At 53.9% G+C, this 19,932-nt stretch overlaps 2 protein-coding genes across 2 annotated transcripts; one reads left to right on the top strand and one right to left on the bottom strand.

The window, feature by feature from the left end:
* Positions 1-612: 612 nt before the first annotated feature.
* On the top strand, positions 613-5,303 carry PKIG (cAMP-dependent protein kinase inhibitor gamma). The gene is made up of 2 exons (XM_004370318.1): positions 613-763; positions 5,224-5,303. The coding sequence occupies exons 1-2, from the start codon at positions 613-615 to the stop codon at positions 5,301-5,303; spliced, it is 231 nt and encodes a 76-aa protein (XP_004370375.1).
* Positions 5,304-6,826: 1,523 nt separating this feature from the next.
* On the bottom strand, positions 6,827-15,813 carry ADA (adenosine deaminase). The gene is made up of 9 exons (XM_023742268.1): positions 15,590-15,813; positions 13,242-13,385; positions 12,347-12,462; positions 10,753-10,877; positions 9,881-9,952; positions 9,695-9,798; positions 9,366-9,428; positions 7,672-7,801; positions 6,827-7,060 (listed from the first exon to the last, which is right to left on the bottom strand). The coding sequence occupies exons 1-9, from the start codon at positions 15,811-15,813 to the stop codon at positions 6,848-6,850; spliced, it is 1,191 nt and encodes a 396-aa protein (XP_023598036.1). The 3' UTR covers positions 6,827-6,847.
* Positions 15,814-19,932: the final 4,119 nt, after the last annotated feature.

Below are 19,932 nucleotides of genomic sequence, written 5' to 3'. Positions count from 1 at the left end.
CACTGTTCCTCTTCTTCCACACTCCAGACTCTTTCTGTTCTTCTGGTACATGATGCCTTCCACTCCCTAGAGCCTTCACTCATGCTGTTCTCCTCTCTGGGATGCTCTTCCCCTCACTCTTGACCTAGATAATGTGTACTAATCCTTGGTTCTCAGCTAAAATGTCACTTGCCAGCCTTGGGCCGGCCCTAGTAGTCACTCCAGCACCCTGCATTCTCCCTTGAAGCCCTGAGCACTGTGGTAACTACTCAGTTATTAGATTGTAAGCTCCTTGAAGGCAAGGACCATACTGACTTGTTCACTGATGTATCTGCAGCACCTAGTCAGCGCCTGGCACATAATAGTGACAAATGTGTAAATATTTATCAGTGACTTAGATAAATATTGATAGCATGTTCTTTAAAATGTTGACAGTGATTGTCTGGGTGGTGGAATTATGGGTGACTTGCTTGGTTCTTGGTGCTTTTCTGTGCTTTCTATTTTGTCTCCAACCAAAAAGGCAGTAACTGTTATTTTGTCAAAGAGTTGGGGAGCTGGGGCTGAGTCTCCTCTGCACCAGCGTCTGGACTCACCTCTGCCTCTCCCCACAGGCTCGAGAATGATGCGACAGGCATGATGGAGGTCGAGTCCTCCTACTCGGACTTCATCTCCTGTGACCGAACAGGCCGTCGGAACGCAGTGCCTGACATCCAGGGAGACTCCGAGGCTGTGAGCGTGAGGAAGCTGGCTGGAGACATGGGCGAGCTGACTCTCGAGGGGGCAGGTCAGAGCCAATGGGTCTGTGCACCCCTCCACGTGAGAGGTGACTGCTGGCTTCCAAAACTGGCTGCCAGGTCCAAAACTGCCTACTCTCCTTCTTGGAGAAGATGCTACATTGAAATCAGACCCCAGTCCTACAGTCAGTGGCTGAGTCCAGCCAAACATTAGGCTGGAGGGTGCCCAGGGCCCGGTGCGAAGGAGGGTATCAGATCACAAGGACTCCTCAGCTGGTCATCCTGGGCTCCTCCCTCCCCCCACCCACTCAGTCCACCTGCACGTCCAGTCAGTTCTGCCTCCAAGATCCATGATAGGGCCTTCACTTCTTTTCACCCCGCAGCCACATCCTTAGTTCTCCCCTGGCCGACGACGTGGTCTCCTCCTGCTCTCCCTGCACCCACTCCTGCCCTCCTGTCTTGCCTACACCACAGCCAGCAGGATTTGTTTAAACCGTCCTGTCCTGGCATGGTTCTCTAAGATCTCCAGTGGCATCACACCCAGAGTAAAGCCACCCTCGTCTCAGTGCCCTCCAGTAGTCCTGATACATGACCAGGTCCTATCTGCCCCTTGGGCCCCCTTCTCCACTCCCCCCTCACCTTCCCCCTGTAGCCACACCCCTTTGGGCTGTTCCTCAGTCAAGGCACTCATACCCCCTTAGGGCCTTTTACCTCCCGGTTTCCTCTGCCTAGAACATCTCTCAGCTAGTCCTGTGTGGTTGCCGCCTCTGCACTCTCCAGGCCTGAGCACAGACACCAGGCCCTCAGAGGGGCCTTTCCTGATGGCTGAATTGCCCCTGCCCCAATCATCTGACCCATATCACTCTTGAACAAGGGGTGTCCCGTTCTGCCTCCCACAGAGCAGGTGCACAGGGGCCACAGGCTGTATGAACAAACAGAGGAAACATAGCATCTGCCGCCCCATGTGTGGCCTGGGATACCCCTCCCTCCATCTGTCTTTTGTCCTTTTCTAGGCCCAAACCCACTGGCCAGCCCTAGGCCCCTCCTCTAACAAGCCCTCCCTGGTCCCCCTACACTGACAAGGCCCTCTCCACCATGTCCCATGGCACGATGGAGGCTGTGTCTCTGTCACATCACTTCCTATAGCACATTGCAGCTGCCAGGCTCTGTGTCTCTCCTCCACTGAGGCAGTCCTTGTTGAGCCACGACCCTGTCTTCCCCCTATGTGGCCCCAGCCAAGAGCCTTTGGTCCCTGCTGGCCAGGGTGACCTATGAGCTTCCTCAGAGCAGACTTCATGGGAGCATGGAACCATCCTCTGAGGCCCAGAGAAGTTGGGTGGTGATCAGGGTCACCCAGCAGGATCACATTGATAGCATGGGAACTTAGCTTCGAGAGAGAGCCCCCTGGAAGCCCCAACTTTACCTCACTGCAAAGTATTCAGTGTTGGAGGGGTCTGTGAGCCCTCCCTTGTTATGTGGCCCAAACTCCTTACCAGCCACAGGTGCCCCCACGGGCCTCACCCTGCTGCCCCCTCTCCAGCCTCAGCTCTCCTCTTAGTCCCCTAGTGCCCTGTGAGTGATGGGCCCTAACCACTGCTCCCTCTATTCTCTCCTCCCCACTCCCTGCCTGACTCCTCATTCTTAGTGGGCCAGACACCTGCTGAGCCGAGAAGCCTTCCCTGACAGTGGCCCGCCCTCTCAGACGGGGGAACACCTCTTCTCTGCTGCTTCTGTAGTCCCACAGTGCCCTTCCTCCGGACAGGGCTTCTCCAGCACCTGGTCTGTGTCGGTGCTCACAGTGCCTGGCACCGTTTGGCACGTGATAGAGGAGCCCAGTCAATGGCTGTTCACTGACTGACTGGATAACCAAAATGTCCAGCTGCCATGCTGGGCATGATGCCCACAGGCGTGCTCACTTACTGTCTCTTTCTGTCTGTCTGTCTCTCTGTCTGTCTGTCTTTTTGCTTCTCTGTCTCTCTCAGCTTCTGTATCCTTATCATCGGCTCTGGGAAACTGTCTCTGCCTCCCTCTGCCTCAGCAGTTGTAGCCGCTCGTCCGTGCACCCAGGCCCTACAGACACGCTGTTGCCTGTCTGAGAATCCCTAAGGTGTCTGGTCCTCCAGGCGCATCACATTTGCCTGCCGGGGAACTGGCATTTAAAAGGAGGACCCGAGGAAAGAACAGTGCTCACCACAAAGAAGTGAAGCACTAATGGTGGAATCCAGGTGGAGGAGGCTGGCAGGAGACCCCACAGTTAGCAGTTCCCGCAGGCAGGTCTCAGCCTGGCTCAGTCCAGGGAACTCACTGAGGGAGTGGGAATAGAGTTCCAGGTGCCCCAGAGATTCTGATCCAGCAGGCCTGGGAGGCTGCGTTTGCTTGAAGCTTCCTAATGGACAGTGCACAGCCAGGGTGGGGAAAGGGGAGAAGGCCTGGCCTGTGGGGGGGCCCCCCGGGTATTCATTAACATTCCTGGCACGTTGTATGCAAAGCTTTGTCTTTCCCCTATTTCCTCAAGCAGGGAGCACAGTGTCTGAGAATGAGAGCTACACTGTGGGCAGGATGGGCAGAAATGTGTGCGTGCTGCCCAGAGTTGGGTCACCACAGACACTTGCTAATCGTGCTTGGAAAGTGACCCCAGGGAGTCCCGAGGGTGCTGTTTGGAGAGGAAAGGTCTCAAGGACCTTCTCCGTGGGCCGAAGGAGAGGCCAGGGCTGGCACAGAAGAGCATTCCTCTTGGCAGAGCCATGCCCATGTGCCAGCGGAGCATACGGGTACCCTGCGCTTGCCCATTGCCACCCACACCGATCACCACCCGGGGTAGGGGCCTTGCTCGCCATGTAGATCAGGAAGCAGAGGCTCCAAGAGATGAGAGATGATCTGACTCCCCTGAGGTCCCACAGGAAGTGAATGGCAAGGCCATTACTGGGGAATTTAAAGAGACAGTGTCCCTTCTTGCAGGGCCAGGAGACTCGGGGCCAAATAGGGCATCACAAGCTGGAAAATTTGCCCAAGCACAGTCTGGTTTGTCAGGCTCCTGGAGGGCCAGAAGGCCCCTGTGGGACCAAGCATTTGCTGCAGGTACCACCCCAGGAGAGGAGGGAGCCTGGGGACAGGTGGGGAGGGTTGATCAGGTGCAGACTTTAGCTTCAGACGTGCAAGTTCTGTCCGTACTGCTCGCTACTACTAACCCCGCTTCCTAAGACTGTTAAGCGGACACAGTGAGGTAATGTTGATACAGGTCTTTATAACCCTGGAGAGGGCAGTTTATTGGAAGAAGCTGAATCTAGTGGAAGGGCCATGGGCTCTGGCGGCAGGCAGGGCCCCTGTGCTTGATTCCAGGCAAGTCCGTTCTCACTGAGCCTCAGTTTCCTCATCCGTATCACGACCCTAATCACACTCCAGGGTTGCTGTTGGATTGCAGGGAAAAGGGCCTGTTCAGTTTGCAGCCCCTGGAGCTCAGCACAGGGTGCTGGTTCTCATTCACGGAAAGGGCTGAGCCTGCAGGAGGCAAGCATGGCAGCAGGGCTGGTCCAGTGAGGGATAGATTTGAACCCGGGCCCTGGGTGAGCTGGCGACATTGTATGGGTGTCACCAGAGTGTAAGAACCACACCACTGACTGAGCTCTGCCCATAGGCCAGGGCCTTGCAGGGCACCGTGTGGGTAGTTGCCGGATTATTACTCAGCCGAATAAGGGCTCCGAGACTGGAGGGCCTGGGAGCAAGCACGGTGCTGTCCTCACCCCGCAAGGCTGCTCCAGTGGCTGGCAGGGCCATGCCTGTCGCATCTCCCACGGCAGAGCTTGAGAGAACCTGGGTCAGGGGACCCAGACTTATGCCCCGCCTTACTGGGCAAGTCACTCCACCCTTTGAGCCTGGCACAGGCCCTCTCCCCCACCCCTGCTTCTCACCAAGGTTTCCAGCCAGATGGGGTTGGTGAGAAGGGTGGAGGCTGCCAGCAGCACTGTGACTGACTCCCCCCTCCTCAATTCCAGGATGCACTGTCAGCACCCCCAGGCCCTCCCCCTGGGACCTCAAGGACATAGCACACTGAAGCAGCCACTGGGCTCCTTCCAGTTCCAGCCCCTGATGCAGGCCATACCCTGGCACTGCCCTGAGCTGGCCTTGTTCAATGCCCTTGTCTGTCTTAGAAGAACAATGGCCTCCACTGAGCTCCTGTTAGGTGCTGGGGACTTAACAGTTGCCCTCGCCCTCTGGGGAACCTGCACGAGCCTCCTTGTCCTTAGCCGCCTCTCCCCTGGTGCTTTAGCACCATCGAAGACCCTCACCTTTGAGCTGTAAATGTAGTAGTGACACTGCAGGTATGTGTGTGTAAAATTAAAATGTCACAGACCAGGCTAAAGTTCCCTTTGGCAGCCCAGTCTAGCTGCTGTCCTGCCCCCAGGGCTGACCCACCATTTATCAATTTGTTGGGCCCTGCCAGCCCTCCTCCCATGCTTTACATGCATGTCCACAGGCCTGGGGAAACACCTCATCTTTCTCTCCTCTCCAGAAGGGCAGGCAGAAGCGAGCAGCCCAGACAAGGCGGCGAGCACCCAGCCTGAGAGCAGTGAGGGGACCACCTCGTCCTGAGTCCAACCTTGCCCAAGGAGGCTGGAAGAGAGACCTGCTGTCCTTTCGGGAAGGGGAGCCCCAGCACTGGCCCGGCAGCCTCTTCTGAGCCCTGTGTCCCTGGTGAGCCTGCCCACCAGTCCCCAGGCCAGGCTGAGTGGCCCCCTGAGAGGCTGCCCTGGCCCTGCCCTGGGAAAGCCCTCTGCCCACACCCAGGCTCCACAGTCCCTCCACCTCCTCCCCGTGCCCAGAGACACTCTAGACACTGTAAACTGCAGGATGTTATTTATTCAGCCGGTCCTGGGACTCGGGCTGGGCCCTGCTCACCAGCGTGAGCAGCCCACCCATGAAGGCTCCTCTCACGAGCCCCAGTGGGAGGCCTGGGTAGGGACCACGTCCCAACACCAACCCTTCTCCCCAACCCCAACCTTCGGGGTCAAGACCTTCTCATCCGTTTTTTAAGAAAATACTTTTAAACTTTTTAAATACTTTAAACTTGTTTTTCAGCAAAGCGGGAGGGAGCTGACAATGGATTCAGTTTGGGGGGGAAGCCATTTTAAGCTAAACCCATTGACCATCTATGCAGCCTTGAGGCTCCCTTGTGGAGCTTTGCAGATCCACTTTTAGGGAAGGAATTTTGTGCTCAAAACTATCTGACCAACTCCTTGCCCTTTCTATCAAGATAAGTGACACCGCATATCCAGGAAATAAATGCTGATGGTTTGAGTGACTGGCTTATGATTATTTCTCTTTTAATCAGCAAAAGCAGGGGCTGAGCCTTGATCTTCCAAAGCCTACAACTAGCTAAGGGCTATTCCTGCTCCAGGCTTCCATGGAGTGAAACCCCGAGAATGCTGGCATTGCCCAGAAGCTGGCACCGCTCTGGGCCGAGTGACCAGCGTGTCCTCTTCCCTCAGCCTCTCTTATCCCAGCCCAGTTACAGGAACCCAGAGGAGGGGGTTCCCTGTATAACCTAGAGTAGGAGGGGGCTAAGAGTTCAGGGAGCATTTAAGCAGAGAACCCATAAGAGAAGTCATATTTCTTCTGGAGGGCAGGCAGGCTCTGCGGCCCTCTTAGCTCCCAGCATTGGAAGCTCCGGCTTCCCATTCACAGCCTCCACTGGGCCTGGTTGGAGTCCCTGCTGCTGTGCAGGCTGCCTGAGTCTGAGCCCCAGGGGCCCCTCTCACCCTCACCCCACCAAGACCACAATACTCCACCATGTGCCACACAACATCAGCCACAATAATAAACATGGACATCTTTATTGAGCACCAGATTCCCAGGAGGAGGGTTTCCGATTCAACCAAGCCCATTGGCAATGGCCCTGGTCCTGGCCCAGGCACATAATCAGAGGACAGCTGTGTGGACACACTGAGGTATCCATGTACATAAACAGGCACACAGGCTTCAAGAGCTTCAGCTGACTACTGAATCACAGTCTTCATAGAAGGAATGAAGGTAAGTGTGTCGGCGGCGACTCGACACAGTTACGAGGACTCCATCCTCAAGACGGCATTGTACATAACATATGCCAATCTAGGAGGTTACTCTGGAGCCAGGAGTGATCATATATCATTGGTGCTGGCCCAGAAAGGAAGGGCATCTTGCTCACAGTCCCACAAGAAACAGTCTGGAGCCAGGGCAGGGTAATGCTCAGGAGCCCAGATAGGAACATACCCAGAGGCTGGAGCTACCATTCCATAGGCCTCATAGAGCACATGCAGAAGCTCCTCTCTCTTGTCCTCTGGGAGGAAACTGGACTGTGCTGCATTGATATTCTGGAAGGGTCAGCATGGCAAACAACATGGAACCAAAGAACATGGAAGGGAGCCCTTGATAGGGTAGTGAGAGTCCATCTTCACTGAACATGAGGAATTAAGCTGAGGGTGGGAGGGACTTGTCCAGAGTCACACAACAGCAAGTGTCAGAGCAGAGACCATGAGGCTCTGTGTTTTTAATGTGGCACTCACTTCATGATACATAATGAGAAGAAAGTTGGGGAAGCCTTTAGAAAGACAAGGTGGGATTGTGGGGCCAGAGAGACACTCTTGCAGAGACAGACTCAGGTTTCATAACTCGTAAGATCAGGGCTCAGCCTGGGATCTATGGATGGCCTGAAATGTATATGAAAAGTTTTATAGCTGGGCATATCTTTCTGGAAAGAGGGTGAACAGCTTTCAGAGTCTTTGAGAGCACTCAACCCAAGCAGAGGATAAAAAGCCGCCTCTTAGATCAGAAGTTCAGCCTGAATTAGTCTCTTGGATTGTCAAGCAAAGTGGCACCTCGTATCCAAAGGTGGCAGCCCCTGGACAGGACCACCAGGCTACTCAGGAAGGAAGGAGAATTTCCGGGTCCCAGAGTCAAGGCTGACATGGCTCATACCACTCACCAGTCTCTTAAACTCCTCTTCAGTAAAGCCCATGCTCCGTTTGGTCATCTGGTAATCAGTGTCCAGGGTGGACTTGAAGATGAGAGGGTCATCCGTGTTGAGCGAGTAGTTAGCTTTGTCATTTTTGAACCTGAATAAGGATGAGGGGGAGAGAGGAAAAGCACCTCCATTTACTCTCCGGCAAACAGTCCATGCACGTTGACTCTCGCCCCCTTTGAACCTTATGGTTAACTTAGACTTGGAAGATCTCATCCTCGTTGTACAGTGGAAGAAACAAATCCAGAGAACTTGGGTGACTTGTTCAAGGCTACATAACTAGCAATCCAAGACTCAAGCCCAGGTCTTACCAGGCCAGACCAGGGCTCCTATAAATTTGGCGTGCCTCTCCAGAGCCAGGCAGCAGAAGAGGGGCCTGGTGAAGAGCCAACATCCCCCTCCAGCTACACCCTCTTTAGCCTTCCAATTCACTGCCAACATTCTGAGAGGAGTTGTCGGCAATGTGTCCTGCCCAAGACAGTCCTCAAGCCCACTGGGGTCAGGCTTTTCCAATACAACGTGGAAACTTCTTTGCAAGACTTCTTAACCACTATCTTGTTAAATCCAACGGACTTTTCCTAGTTCTTATCGTACTCGACTGTGAAGCAGCATTCAGTACTGTTGATTGTTCTTGCGATCCCTTCCCTTGATACCACAGAAACCACGCTTGGTTTTCCTCCTACCTGTCTTTTCTTCTGCCTGTCACTCAAGTGTCACTGTCCCCCTGGGTTCCGTCCTAGGCCCTGTTGCTCTACACATCTCTTGGGACCATCGCTTCTCCTTCAAACACCGTATCTTTGTGCAGACAACTGAAATCTTTCTCCAGCCCATGTGTCTCCATAAATCTCCACTTGGACATTCCACAGGTACCTCACACTCCACATTCCTAAAATCCCTTCAGGGCCCCTGCAAGTTCTCAGGATCCCTTCTAATCAGGACTTCAGAGCCCAAGTTTCTTCCTTTCTCATAAGCTGGCAGGCTCACCAGCATTGGCCTGGCAATGGTTACCCAAGTCCTCACTGTCCTTCTCCTGGCTCTGGGGAAGGCAGCTTTCCCTCCTGGCGCCTCTAGTCACAGGACAGCCTGAAGGAAGGCAAGAGCCTCCTAGTTAGATTGCTGGGTGTGGGTGGGGTAGGGTGGGGCAGACCTTCAATGGGAAGGTTTTTTCAGGTTATTAATCTTCTTGTTTATTTTCCTTATTGTACTTTAGATGAAGGTTTACAGAACAAACTAGCTTCTTATTAAACAATTAATACACGTATTGTGACATTGGTTACCAACCCCACAAAATGTCATCACTCTCTTCAAGTGGAATGCCCAGAGGTGCCAAGAGGCCCCAAGGGCCAGGTAATAGGAGCATGGAACATGTGGGGAGGAGAGACTCATCTTCCTGATGCCCCTGAGGCAAAGTGGGAGAATCAGGACCCTGGAAGTTTCCCTCGGGGCAGTGGGGCACTCCGCTGTAGCTGAATGAGTGACAGGCCCCCAGCTTTGCTATTCTGTTTTAGTAGCTGGGTGACCTCAGTCAAGTTAAAGCCCATCTCTGACAGTAATGCCTGCTGGGACTTAGCATGGGCTGGTGCCCATCCTTGCATTTCCTTCCTGTCCTTGGCTTTCCTGGTACCAAACTGAATGGCCCCCAGCGGACCAGGCCTCACCGAATGACTGCATGCTCAGTCTCTGGCTTCCAGGCGCCTGTGAGGTAGCTGGACCAGGGCAGACATCGAAGAGCAGGTGGTGTGGGTGCAGTTGGCAGGGACAGCTCCAGGTCACACTGACCCCCATGGCTCTGGAACCCCAACTAGTCTGGCACCATTCTTGTCATGGTCACACCAGCCTCGTCACAGAATCCCATGAACACATCAGTCCTTGTCTCTCTCCGCTGCCCACTGGCTTCAATGCCCCCAGCCCACTCCTTGCGCTCCCGGGACCTCAGCCCTCCAGTGGGGCAGCCAGGGGCAGTTCCTCCCCACTCCCTGGCCCCCTCACCTCGAAGTGCATGTTTTCCTGCAGCAGCCTCTTGTAGAGGGCCTTGTCCTCCAGGGTGTGGTAGCCAGGTCCCAGCCTCTCCATCTTGAGCCTGTCCACAGCCTGCAGAGAAACAAAGTGGAGCCCAAGTACGGGACAGGAGGAAGCAGGGAGGAAGGGGCCCCATGGCCAGTGGCCTTCTCACCTGTCTCACGTCTTCAGCTGAGCTGACCTCCCCGGCATGGACAGTCCGGTGAAAGCCACTCCTCACAGCCTCCTGAGAAGGTAACAGCCAGGTCATGGCAGCCCCAGCCTTCACTACCCTGTGGGCCCGAGTGTTGGCGGGCTCAGACCACCCACAGTCAGGATGGGTTGGGTTCAACTCGATGGGAAGTCTGGTCTTTTTGCTTAATCATTATTTAAAGACCGCTAACATTGGTTAGATAGCTACTATGTGTCAGGCACTGTACTGATTTGTGTACATATTATTCACATCTATTATAATTCCTGTTTTATGGGGAGGGGGTTACCGAGTTCAGGAAAGTTAAGTAGCGTGACCAAATGGCTGCGAAGTAGGGAGCCAGTTCTGAACTCTGGCAGTGGGACACCAGAACCCCTACTCTTAGCCACCACACTGCGCCCCTTCTACGGGAAGTACCTGGTGAGACCTCAGTTTTCACTCAGAGGAGTACACGGAGAAGGAGACGGTCTGGCTTAAAGTCACACAGCAAATCATAGGCAGAAACAGGCTCAGACTGAGGCTCCCAACATCAAGTGGGGTCTTTTCTGTACACCAAGCTCTCCATCTCAGAGCCCTGGTAGCACAGTGGTTGAGCTTGGCTGCTAACTGAAAGGCTGGTGGTTTGAACCCACCCAGCAACTGTGCAGGAAAAAGCCCTGGCAATCTGATTCCATAAAGATTACAGCCGAGAAAACCCTGTGGGGCTCTGTCCCATGGGGTCAGTATGAGCTGGAATCAATTTGATGGCACCTAACCAGCCACAATGCACTGGGGAACCCAGGAGCCTCACCCTCCCCGTTGGGTGACCCCTCCCCGCCCCTTCCCACAGGGCCTACCTTATAGGCCTTCAAGTGGCCTTCGAAGAGGCTACTTCCTTCGATGGTCTCATCTCCAGCAAGGTCAATGGCCACCACGTTGTGCCGGTACTTCTTGCACAGCTCCACCACCTCAGGGGACCAGTCTGTGGGCAAGATGTCCCCGGGCCTTGTCAGCAGTGCTGCTGAAAGAGCTACCTCCTGGCCCTCCTGTTCACCCCACCCCTGCTCACTCCCACCCCACCCACCCCAAGGCCAGGGCAAGACAGAGGGCCCAGCACGATGTTTCAAACCCCAACTGCCATACCCAAACCACAGACCTCTGCCTAGTTGCTCCACCCAGAGCCTCCCCTCAGAGGGACACTACCAGCCACCTCAGGGGTTGGGCCAAGGCCATGCATGTAAAGCAGGGAGGGCAGTGCCCAGGCTTAGTCATTCTCTCACTTCCTCCCCACCACAGCCCTACAAGTGGGCTCGCCCCCACTCAGCAGACGAGGACATGGAGGCCCACAGAGTTTAGAGGACCAAGGACACGGTTTGACATTTAAACCGAAAACAGATCTCACCTTCAAAAAAAAAAAAAACCTGATTCCAACTCATCTTGACCCTATAGGACAGAGTAGAAATGTCCCATAGGGTTTCCAAGGAGCAACTGGTGGATTCGAACTGTCGACCTTTCGGTTAGCAGCCGAGCTCATAACTATTGTGTCACCACAGCTCCGTTCTCACCCTAGGATTACTAAATGTATTGATAACATATTATGCACTCTTGAGCAATAAAGGCATCATGAAATGTTTTTAAAAAACAAACAGAGGCTTTGGAGCCAGATGGCCCTGGGTTCAAATCTGGGCTTTGTGCCTTCCTGACTGAGTAGGAACAGGCTTCACCTCTCTCTGCCGCAGCTTCCTCGTCTGTCAAATGGGCATAAACAATGGTTGTCCTACCTACCACACAGGCTGCTACAAGGATTGGAAAAGTGCACCCCAATCACTCTCCACGGAAGAGGCCCTGTAGGTTGGCGTTAGCCCTTTGCTTGGTTTTCTCTTTTGTCCTTAGAGCAGAGGAATGAGGTAGGTAGGATTATCTCCCTGTGACAAAACCTGGCTGAGATCAGAGAGGTGATGTGACTTGTCCTAGGTCACACAGTGGGGCTGCTGCACTCCAGAAGCTCAAGCCCCAGAGATCTGATTCGTGTCAGTCACAAGAGAGACCTGTCGGAAGTCCCAGAAATCAGACCTTTCCACAGGTTCTGTGGCCCAGGCCGGATGAGGCCAGGCCCACAAGGCCTCGAGGGAGGATCGTGAGCCCATCAGAACCTGCTTAGACTTTTTAAAACTCTTCAGGCACTTTGGCTTCTGAGCTTCCATGACTCTCAAGGCCCAGTCTCCCTGGTAAGAAAGGTCTCTGTCACCAGGAAGTTCTGAGCTGGCCCAGTAGGGCTCCGGTGGTTTCTGGAAGCCCCAAGGTCCCACTGATGGGCTCAAGGGAATACATGCGGGGTGGGGGGTGGGGACACAGGGGAGAACAGGTATGGCCTGTCAGCTCCAGTGTCAGCTGGATGTTCGGGCCAGAGGCTGGCAGGCGGTGCAGGAGTCAAAGGAAGCGGGTACTCACTGGGCTTATGGCGCATGCAGCATAAGATGGTCCGGACCTTGACCCCAAAGTCTCGCTCCCCTTCCTGCACGCCCTGGATCACTAGGGCCACCACGTCGTCTGGGGTGACGTCCCCTCCGTGTGGAGAGGGGCAGGGATGGGCCTGAGGCAAAGGGAAGGCCTAAAGGACAGACCTGGGGAAGAGGCGCAGAGACGGGAAAAGGGGGCCAGGGAAAAGACAAAAAGGGGAAGAAGGAAGGGGAAAGGGGGAGAGAGAGGGCCCCAAGCCCCAGCACACACCCCTTCCAGCTGCCTGGGCACCTCCAGACCCAGGGAGGGATATCCCAGTGGGTGACCCCACCCCCAGGTGGGGAGTACTGCTAAGCTTTGGTGTGGTCTGATCCCCCTTCAGGGCCCTAGGGATCCCCTACTTGTCCACAGGCATCAGAATCATGGCTAAGAAGGGGACAAGGTGGTTGAGTGACAGCACCTGGAGACCCATGGGATCCAAGAAGGGGCAGGTGTGGGTCAGACCCATATCAGTGACAGGGTTAGAGCAGGGCCCCTGAAAAGCACTGGGTAAGTGGGTTAACATCCCCAGGCCACGGGCCTGTCTCCAGAGCTAGGCCCCCACAGGGCAGGGTGCAGGATACGGCAGAAAGCTTTCACCCAAGGTCAAAGCATAAGCCCAAGGTCAAAGCATAAACCCAAATTCAAGCATAAACCCACGGTGGGGCATGAGAACCATATCTCTGGACAGAATTAAACCCCATCCTTCTGAAGCCATGGAGCAGATCAGGGGCCAAATCAAAGTCTTGCCTGGGACAGGGATGCCTGCCAGTCTGGCCCTGGGGTGGGTCTCAGGGTAGGGCCACTACCACATCCTCAGCACAGCCCCTTCCGGGCGGTCACTCACTCAGGCTGGTTCCAGGCGATGGGCTTCACTTTGGAGTTGGCCAGCAGGTGTGGGCTGCAGCGCACCTCCACGTACACCACGCCCTCCTTGGCCTTCATCTGGACAAACTCATAGGCAATCCTTTTGATGGCCTCCCGGCAGCCCCTGGGAAGGGAAGAAAGGTGTTGGGGACAATCTTTGCCCAGGTTGCCTGGGAGCTCCAGGAGCAACGAGGCTGTTCCCAGCCCTCAGCAGATCAAACCCATCTATGACCCTAGCCCCCAGCTCTGGGCATCTGCTTGGTAAGACCCCAGACACACGGCAAGTCCCGTCAACTTGATTTCCAAACTACGTTCCAATTGTCACCCTCTCCACCCGTGTTTGAACCACCTCCTCTCTCTAATTGGCCTCCCTGCCTCTATGCCTGCCCCTGTAACTCTTCACACGGTGACCGGCACCATCTTTTAAAAATACAAATCAAAGCATCTTGCTCCTCTACTCTAAAGCTAATGGCATCCCTCCGCATGAAATCCCATTGCACATCCCCGGCCCCAAGGCCTGCGTGTCCACCCCTGCCAACCTCCTCAGCCTCTTCCCCTCCATGAAGCCACCAGAGCCTGCTTTCTGTCCAAGGATCACACAAGCTCATTCTCACAGTAGGGCCTTTGCAGCTCCCTCTGCTGCAGGCTCTTCCCCCAGATCTTCTACACTCCATCCCTCCCTCCATTTAGATCTCAGCTCCAGAGTCACCTCCTCAGAGAGGCCTTCCCTGATCACCTTCCCTTAAAACAGCACCTCCGCCATTCCCTACCCCTCCCCTGAGCTTGATTTTTCTTCATAGCCCTTATCTCCACTTGGCATTATATATTGTATGTTTCTCCATTAGCTGATTTTCTGTCTCATCTACTAGAATGTAGGCTTCAGAAGGGCAGGGACTCGTTCATCGACCTCTGTGCTCAGCTGAGGACAAAGCCTAGGTAATAGTGGCCACTCAAGTATTTGTTGAGCGATGGATGGTGGCTGGCAGGGAACAGAACAAGATAAAAGGACAGACGGACAAATCCAGAAGAGCTCTGGGGTGGGAGAGACACTGGGACTCAGTTATGGACTGAGGCCTGCTTCCCACATTTGCCTGCCGTGTGGCCCTGGCCTAGTTAATCCCCCTCTCTGATACCTACAACAAAGGATTACTGTGAGGACCAGCCCGGTTAAACCTCAAGCACTTAGGCCAGGGCCTGGAACAGTGTAGACAAGTGCTCCAAGTATTTTAGCGGCTGTTATTAGTGGGCATTGGCTGTGGCGGAGATCGGGCAGGCAGGTGTCTGGAAAGCAGAGGTACCCTTCTCCCCAAAAGGCCCAGCTCACTGTGGCAGGGCTGAGTTCCAGGAAACAGGCCCTGGCTCCACCCCTGCCCCAGGGCTTTCCACACCTGCTGTGCTGGGGTGGGAGAGGCCTTGGCAGCATCTGTCCATCCTTGTCCTCAAAGCCTGAGTACAGGTAGTCCCTGACTTAGGATGTATTCGAGGTCTGACGAACCACACTTCCGACCACCCGTTTTTGTTGTTGTGTCGGTACAGCTTATCGTTAGTGATATGTGTTACATACAGTATTGCAGCAGGTAATTTGCCGGTGTTATCATTCGCAGATGTTCACTCACAGATGTTCAATTTTATGACATATAGATTTAGTTTTCTAAACTAAATCAGGGGCTTCAGTTACTTGAAAACAGGGACGCAAACGCTGATCGCTTTGCTAAAGTCAATAGGCAGGTTCGGGAAGCAGTGAGATGTTACCTTGAAGTTTATGAAGAAAAGAAAAAAAAAGGACCATACAGACAACTCTCACGAATTTTCTGACTAGAAACACCATCCCCATTCCTACGGTACTCCAGATGGATCCAGAACCTTCCACAAGTGGAGTTATTACTGCAATGGACAAAATGCCAACGTTGTCCAACTCTTCTGCATCGCTGGAGTAAACCTGTATGATTTGTGTACTTTTTATATATGGATTAAAATATATCTGTAAGCTTTACGTAATGTTTCCAACCACCAAAGACAAATAAAGACTGGATTTAGAGCCTTGTTGTAAGTCAGGGACTACCTGTGTTAGCATCTGTGCTCTGCCCTTGTACTTGGCCACTTCTCTGTAGAAGCAGAAGGAATTTCAGCCCTTCACACCACTTTCAAGAAGGGAAACTGAAGCCCAAAAGCGTGAAGAGATTTGCTCAAGTACACACCACTGTGAGAAGCAGAGCTGAGGTTTCAGAGTGCCTCCTCCCACCCCCACAGGACGGGTCACAGGCGTGGTCCTCTCACGCCCACAAGGATGGATGCTGCCTCAAGGCCTGAGGGTTAAGGGCAACTCACGCGATAGCAGGCATGTAGTAGTCAAACTTGGCCAGGAATTCTGTGAGGGCGAGCGGCTTGTCCATGCCGATGATGTTCTGCAGCTCCTCCACTGTGTCAGCCGGGAGGGGGATCCCTCTCTTCCTGGGGACAAAAACAATGAAGGAAATGGACGAGTCCAGGGCGGGCTTGACCAGGCAGCATGGAACATACTTGGACCATGACAGGAAATGAGATCTCTCCATCCAACTCCTCCCATTGGACAGATGGGAAAACTGAGGCAGAGGCATATGGAACCAGGACTGAACCCTTTTAGCACCTCCTGACCCCAAGACGACGACGAATCAGCAAATCTCAAGGGAATAAACGGGTTGAAGTTCATACACACACACAGATGCACACACACACTCATCCTGGTGGGCCCAAGAGACAAGTCTGCGACTTTCTCCTCAGCCCCAGAAGCGGGTGGGTAGAGCCAGCTGGTCCTGTGCCAGGCCAGGTGTTGTCAGGGGAACAACTGCAGCATCCCAATTCCCAGGGCAGGTGCCAGCACCCAGACTTGCCTCCCGCCCTCAATCTGGCCGGCACATCAGAGAGACTAGGTCATCCCAGCATGCTGGGAAAGGGCCCGACATTAGTTGAGCTGCCCTCCAGCTCGGAGCCCTCTCCTCCCTGCCCACAACCCCTGCACGGGCTGGTGCAGGCAATCCCTGGGGCTTCCTTTTCCCCATTAGCATCTCGGCCTCCCGTCCCAGCCAAGAGAACCAGGAGCAAGCTCCTGTCTCCTGTACTGTCTGGCTCTGTCCCGACTCAAGGCGTCACCCTGGGCCTCCATTTTCCCACTTTTAAGATAAAGGAACAGAGGCCAAGGAAGGCCAGACATTCAAGAAATACTTCTAACATGAGGGACAGAGACCAAAATGAGAGAATAGACGGAAGGAACATTGAAGCACAAACAAGCAGAGGAAAACACCTAAAATTAATATCCTCAAGGAAATGAGAAGATAGTACATACTTGACGCAAAACCAGGATGCCTTTTTTTTTGAAAAAGGATACATTCAGAGATTAGAAAGGGCTCTTAGAAATTTAAAAGAGTGTATGGCAGCAACAGTCAGGATGCAATTAAAGGCATGGGAGATAAAACTGAGAAAATCTTCCAGAACATAGAAGATTGGGAACAAAAGGTTAAGGAAATTAGAAGATTAAATTAGGAGGTTCAACCATCCAATTAGGGCTCAAAGTGAGAACAGAAAGCAGAGGGGAGGAAATGGCCAGACAGGAGTTTGATCAAATGTGTTTAAGCCCTTTAAGAGCCTCTGTTATTAAAACTATTAAAATGTTCCCCTACATAGACATCTGCTCCACAAAGCCCTCTGAGCACGCCTCCTTCCCTGCCTGGTGACCCCAGGCCCTGTGAGTGCCCACCAGCCTGCCAGTCAGCCCACTACGCGTGGCCCCTTGCCAGCCTCCACACTGTGGGGAGATGGAGCCCCTGCTGCACTCCTGGCATCCAGAGGTCAGAGGCCCTGTGTCCACCTGAGCCCCTGTCCCTGACTAAGCCTCCCAGAGTCACCCTCATGCAGCCACCCCAGGAACCGTGGCCTCTGCAGACGGTAACACCAGCTGTCCTAGAGTCAACTGCTACTCACGGCGAACCCTGTGCTTCGTAGGGTTTTCAATGGCTGGTTTTTCGGAAGTAGATTACCAGGCCTTTCTTCTAAGGTGCCTCTGGGTGGACGCAAACTCTAACTTTTTCAGTTAGCAGCCAAGCGTGGTTTACCGTCTGCACCCCCAGGGACCCCCTTCTGCAGATTGCACCACTTGTGAATTACCGGGTTGTGGATATCATGAGGGAGCTGGCAGGTGGCAGGCAGGGGAGGTGATGCTCAGGCTTCTGGCTCCTGTATTGCCATGTTCAGTGGCCACATCTGCTTTGGGCCCACGGGACTGGCTCTGAGTGATTCTGCTGATGGTCTTCCTTCAACTCCCAGGACCCCACAGCTTCCTGGTGGGGCTCTTCCTTCAGACCCCTCTCTTTCAGACTCTGCCCAGATGAGCTCAGCTCCTTTCACGGTTTTAACCCAGGATCCAGCGGTCCTCACCTTCCGGTTCTCCACCTCTACACACCATCCTTTGCGGCCTATGTTGGGCTGACACTGAGCAGTGGCAGCAACCAAGACAGGCCGAGCGTCTGACGGCCCTGAACGTGGCGCAGGTGCCTCCTACCCTTCACGGCCAAAACTAAAGCCACCTTTCCCCTTCCCCCAAATCTCTCCTCCTCCCAGCCTCCGCATTTCCAAAAATGGTTCCTGTGTCCAGTCTGCTGGCCAAACCTCCCACCTCCTCCATCCCCCTCCTCCACCCAGAGCCAATCCCCAAGTCCTAATTATTTTGCTTCCTAAATATTTCTCAAATGAATCTCTTCTTCTCTGGCACCCTCCCCAACAGCCACCAAGAGAGATCTTTTTAACAATTTAGACAGAGTGGCCAGGGAAGGCTTCTTGGAGGAGGGGACACTGAAGTAGTGGGGTAGATGGGAGAGAGGAGGCGGGTGAGGGATGAGGCCTCACAGCCTGTGCTGAAGGCTTCAGGAAGGAAGCAGGGAGGTGGGGGAAAGGTAAGGTAGCTGGAGTTCAGAGAGCAAGCGGTCACTGGAAAGATGAGGCAGAGAGGAAGGCAGGCCAGACTCAGTGTGGTAGCGGCTGGGACTGTATCCTGGAAGCACTAGGAAAGCCATGGAAGGATCTTAAGCAGGGGAGTGGCATGAAATGATTTACCTGTTGAAAAGCTTCTGGCTGCAGCACAGGGAAAGGATTGGAGGGAAATCAGAACACAGGACAGCGCTCACGCCCAAGGGGCAACAAAGAACATGGGAGACCCCTCCAACATCTCACACAGGACTCGTCCCCAAAACTGTGCAGGCTGAGCAGTAAAGCACCTATCTGGAGCCCAAAGCTGTGGCCGGAAGGAATTGCTCCTGGGCTCCGGCTCCACCTGCCACCCACAGAAGTGGAGGCTCCTCATGGGCCAAGCTCTGTCCTCAGACAGTCCCATTCCCCACTTCACCACAGACCCTGCTGGCGGAGTGTCCAGTCGACAGCCCCCGACAAGGAGCTCGACCTCAGAGGGCTGAGGAGGGAGGACCAGCTCAGGCTTTGAGTCGGGCAGAGAAAGCCTTGAATTCCTCCTCTCCCCTTTCTTTACCATGTCACCCTGGGCAGATGTCCCCTCTAAAGCACCTTAGTGTCCTCATCAGTAAAATGCAGATAATACTTTCTTTGAGGGGTACAAAGAGGAACAAATGAGACTATTTACAGGTTGTGGGAAACAGGAGACTCCGAAACCCAGAGGCACAATCACAGGAGCTGAAGGAAGGAGAAGGGGTCGAGAACACAGTCAACTGGGGCGGGCTGAATCCCAGAGAGACAGAAGGAGAGATTAGATGTGGTCTGCAGTGGGGCCAAGCAGGCACTCCCTCCCCTCCCTACTCTGGCAGGCCCTACACCCCATGTGGGAGTCCTCCGGAGTGTCTTCACAGGCACCCACATCTGGGTCCAACCAACTCCCAGGTACTCCTGGCTGCTGACCCAGAGATCAAGCCCCAGCTGGCACTGCCTCACCCCTCTCAGGCTCTGTGAGTTGGCTCCCAGACGCCACTGCAGCGTGGCAAACAGAAAAGGAACCCAGCCACCCCACACCACCCTCCTTCCCCTTTTCCCTCCAACTCACCCTGGACATTTCCCCTTCTTGCTCCCATTGGTGAGTGCTCTAAGACCCTTTCACGAGCTCCCCGAGATTAGACACCCTCTTGGTTCCTGATAACCCACCCTAATTACCTCATTAGGGGCCCTGAGGTGGTGACTGATGGCTGGACATGGGCAAAGAAGAAGATAGAAAAGCCAAGGAGGCTCTGCCCTCACTTAACCAGAGCCTTAATGTTATACTTAATAATAATGTCACTAAGTGCCGTTTATGGAGCATGTCATCAGAGCTAGGCCCTGAGCTCCGCTTTTTGTATATTACGTGACTGAAACCTCTAGCTAGCAGGTGAAATGGTTAGAGGCAGGGACTCTGGAGCCATACTACCTGGGTTCCAGACTACTAAGCAAGGTACTTGACTTGTCTATGGCTCAGTTTCCTCATCTGTAAATGGGGGGTAATAATAGTACCTACCTGTCATGGATTGAATTGTGTCCCCCCAATATATCTGTCAACTTGGCTAGGCCATGATTCTCAGTATTGTGTGATTGTCCACCATTTTGTCATCTGATAGGATTTTCCTATGTGTTGTAAATCCTACCTCTATGATGTTAATGAGGCAGGATTAGATGCACTTATGTTAAGGAGGCAGGACTCAATCTAT

The sequence above is a fragment of the Trichechus manatus genome, unplaced genomic scaffold, assembly GCF_000243295.1.
Source record: "Trichechus manatus latirostris isolate Lorelei unplaced genomic scaffold, TriManLat1.0 scaffold00008, whole genome shotgun sequence".
Classification (NCBI taxonomy): Eukaryota; Metazoa; Chordata; class Mammalia; order Sirenia; family Trichechidae; genus Trichechus; species Trichechus manatus.
This window is presented reverse-complemented; position numbering and strand designations above follow the sequence as displayed.